The sequence below is a fragment of the Varanus komodoensis genome, unplaced genomic scaffold (assembly GCF_004798865.1).
Source record: "Varanus komodoensis strain SLA01 unplaced genomic scaffold, ASM479886v1 scaffold4101, whole genome shotgun sequence".
Lineage (NCBI taxonomy): Eukaryota > Metazoa > Chordata > Lepidosauria > Squamata > Varanidae > Varanus > Varanus komodoensis.
In genome coordinates, this window is record NW_025335956.1 from 8,442 (window position 1) to 11,386 (window position 2,945).

General features: G+C 45.4%; 1 protein-coding gene across 1 annotated transcript in view; it reads left to right on the forward strand.

Annotated features, from left to right (window-relative positions):
• Nucleotides 1-2,945, forward strand: part of LOC123029923 (complement factor H-like) — a 13,097-nt gene that overhangs the window by 8,181 nt on the left and 1,971 nt on the right. Inside the window, exons 3-5 of the mRNA XM_044443360.1 lie at nucleotides 669-854; nucleotides 2,357-2,558; nucleotides 2,734-2,858. Coding sequence (XP_044299295.1) covers nucleotides 669-854; nucleotides 2,357-2,558; nucleotides 2,734-2,858 — 513 coding nt within the window. The remainder of the gene's footprint in view (nucleotides 1-668; nucleotides 855-2,356; nucleotides 2,559-2,733; nucleotides 2,859-2,945) is intronic.

A 2,945-nucleotide genomic window follows, 5' to 3' on the forward strand; every position in this document is an offset into this window, starting at 1 on the left:
TGGGCCAGTTGGATCATGTATAGTCAGCCCTCCTTATTCACTGGTCTTGAAAGCAGAGGAACCATGAATATCCCTAGACCTCCCCTCACTGCCCAAACTCACCAGTGCCTCCTCTTTGCAGCAAGAAGTGCTTTGGAAGTTCTCCCTCTCTCCACTTTCAATTCCTCTCTCTCTCTCTCTCTCTCTCTCTCTCTCTCTCTCTCTCTCATTCTCTCTCTCTTAGTGGTGACGATGATTTTTCACAGTAATTTTTTAAAATATCATTGATTTATGGCAGTTCGTTCATTAGTAAGTGTTGTTTCTAACCCAGGCATCCATAACTGAGGATCTCCCTGGAACCATTTTATGTTTATGGTTTTAGTATTTAAGTAACTCTGAAAGCCAGAGTGGTGCAGCAGGGGAATGCTGGGCTTGTCAGCTGAGGTTCTAGCCCTGAGCAGGATCCCAGAAGCCTCTGGGCAGCCACTGACTCCGCCTCAAAGAGTTGTGGTGAGGATAAGATGGAGAGGAGGAGAGCCGCATGAGCCTCCTGATGTTCCTTACGAGAGCAAAACTGGCAGCTTCTAATATACTGTGATGATGCTGATGCTACTTTCCCATGGCTTCTTCCATGCAACTGCTGGGAACGTGTGAGACCAAGACTGAACGGACCATTCTCTTACTTTTAGGGCACGTCAACCCTTGTCCACCACCTCCAGCCAGCATTTTAAATGGCACCTTGATTAGTGATTTTGCTGAACAATATCAACATGGGCATACAGTGGAATATGAGTGTGACATCAAATTTGCAATGTCTGGATCAAATCGTATTGTGTGCGTGGATGGAAATTGGACGTCTTTACCAACTTGCACAGGTAAATATGCAAGAAAAAGTGTGTTCAGAGGAGGAACTGATATGCAAGGAGAAATTACTCTTTGTGACTCAGCAGTTTCCAGCGTTTGCCAGGATTGTATTTTGTATCTTTCCTGTGCAGTTTAGTCCCTAGCGCAGATTATTCCAAGGTAGGAGTCATGGAATACGGTTTGTGGAGAAGAGAGAGAAGGACATTTGAAACAAACAAGGATGCACTGCCAGAAGGGGTTGCTTTACAATTGGAATACTATATGTAAACTAACTTGCAGAACTGTGGATTATAGTTTATTAATAGTCCCAGTGTCAGTTTGCAGATAATTTTCAGATCAACATTGATTTGCAACAAAATAGCTAAAAATTATTTGTGATTCATCTGAGAATTGTTCTAAATAGCGCTGACACAAATTATGCTAAGATAGTAACTAAAGAGAAACAAGCTTTTCTGTTGCAACTTTGGATGGTGAAAGTTCTCAGAATACCTGGAGGTGCACATGTTTACAATGGAAGACTTCCCTTGCATGGTATATCAATTGCTGTTCCGAGACCTAGAGCATTATCTAGGTATAGTGACTCCATCTAGTCAAGTTGCCAGTGTCTGAATTGGAACACTGGATGTGCCTATCAAATAGCGACCATTTATTTTCCTCAACTGAGAAATTTGGAAACGTGTCAGACTGATAGTGAAGGAAATTGCATTTCCACTCTCTCTCTCTCCAACTTTCCGACTATTCGAAGTAAAACCACATGCATTTCACACTGCTGTTCCGCAAGGCAAGTGACAAGCGAGGCAGCATCAGAAGCCTGACCCCCTTCAAAGCCTCTGGGAAAACGTGGCAGTTCATTTTGTCCATTTAAGGAATTGCTATCCTGCCCAACAGCCAAAGCTCTCTGGGCAGTTTACAGCAACATATTAAAAAGCAATGGAAAACATAACATTTAAATCCGGAAAAACATCATAAAAAGTTGATAATTCAAAATTGAAAACCAAAACAAAAAGTTGAAAAAGATATAGATTGAAGAGACCCCGTTAGGTCTTGCCTAACACCAGCAGGCCTGGTGGGCGACTTAAATGCCCTGCAGCACCGGATGGACTTTGCCTGCACTGCGAAGATAGCAAAGTTGGCACCAGGCAGGCCTCAATGGGGAACTCACTCATTGCTCTGGCTGAGACCGATAATGAAAAACCACACTCTGCAAAACCATTGCATGAAATCCATGCACAATACAGTTAAGAATGGTACTCACCACAGTGCAAAGATAGACGGACAGAGAGACAGAGATGAAGAAACGGCCCCTTTTTCTGCCTCCTGGAATAAGTAGCTGCAGCAGGGATGAAAAAGGGAGAGCTGCCTGGCCTTCTCTTTGGTTGGGCAAAGGGGAGAGCCTGAAGGGGAGGAAATGGCAACAGCCATTAGGAAATGGAGGACTGGACAGTTTGGAAGGAAATGACGACAAGTATTTTCAAGGAAGCATAAGCATTTTCATTTTTCCTGTTTTCTGCAGAGATAGAACAAACCTGTGGAAAACCTCCCAATATTACAAATGGCCATGCTGCCGGCATCGACTCAGAGAAATACTGGCACAGAGCAACTGTGCGATACGAATGCGACAACAATCATGTCATTGTTGGGACCCAGCCAGCCAAATGTCTCCGTGGAAAGTGGGAGTTGCCTTCATGTCTTGGTAAGCTGCAGCACTACGGAATGTAACTCAGATTTATATAGGCACTTCTTGGGTTGCACCAGTAGTTATTGGTGGGCACACGGACGTGGCTGAGAGCAGGCCTAATCTGCCGCTTCATGCTGCCCTGGTCCAAAGGATAGTTGGCAGTAGCCCCCGGTTGCCAGTCCGGACAATGTATTCAGTTCTTGGCATTTCAGCGGCGTAGTTCAGCACCTCCTGCTCCTCGAAGTCAGAGTCCGTCCCTCTATCCTTGAAGGCTCCTTTGGGCCAAGGGTGGCCCAGGCCCCAGAGCCTCCATCAAGCCACCACTTCTCCAGCTCAGGTGTGGTCTTCAGAATGGCAGCAAGAGTGATCTGCCCCCTGAGGTGGCTGTAGGGACTTGCTGCCATGCAGTCTGGAAAGACCTTTG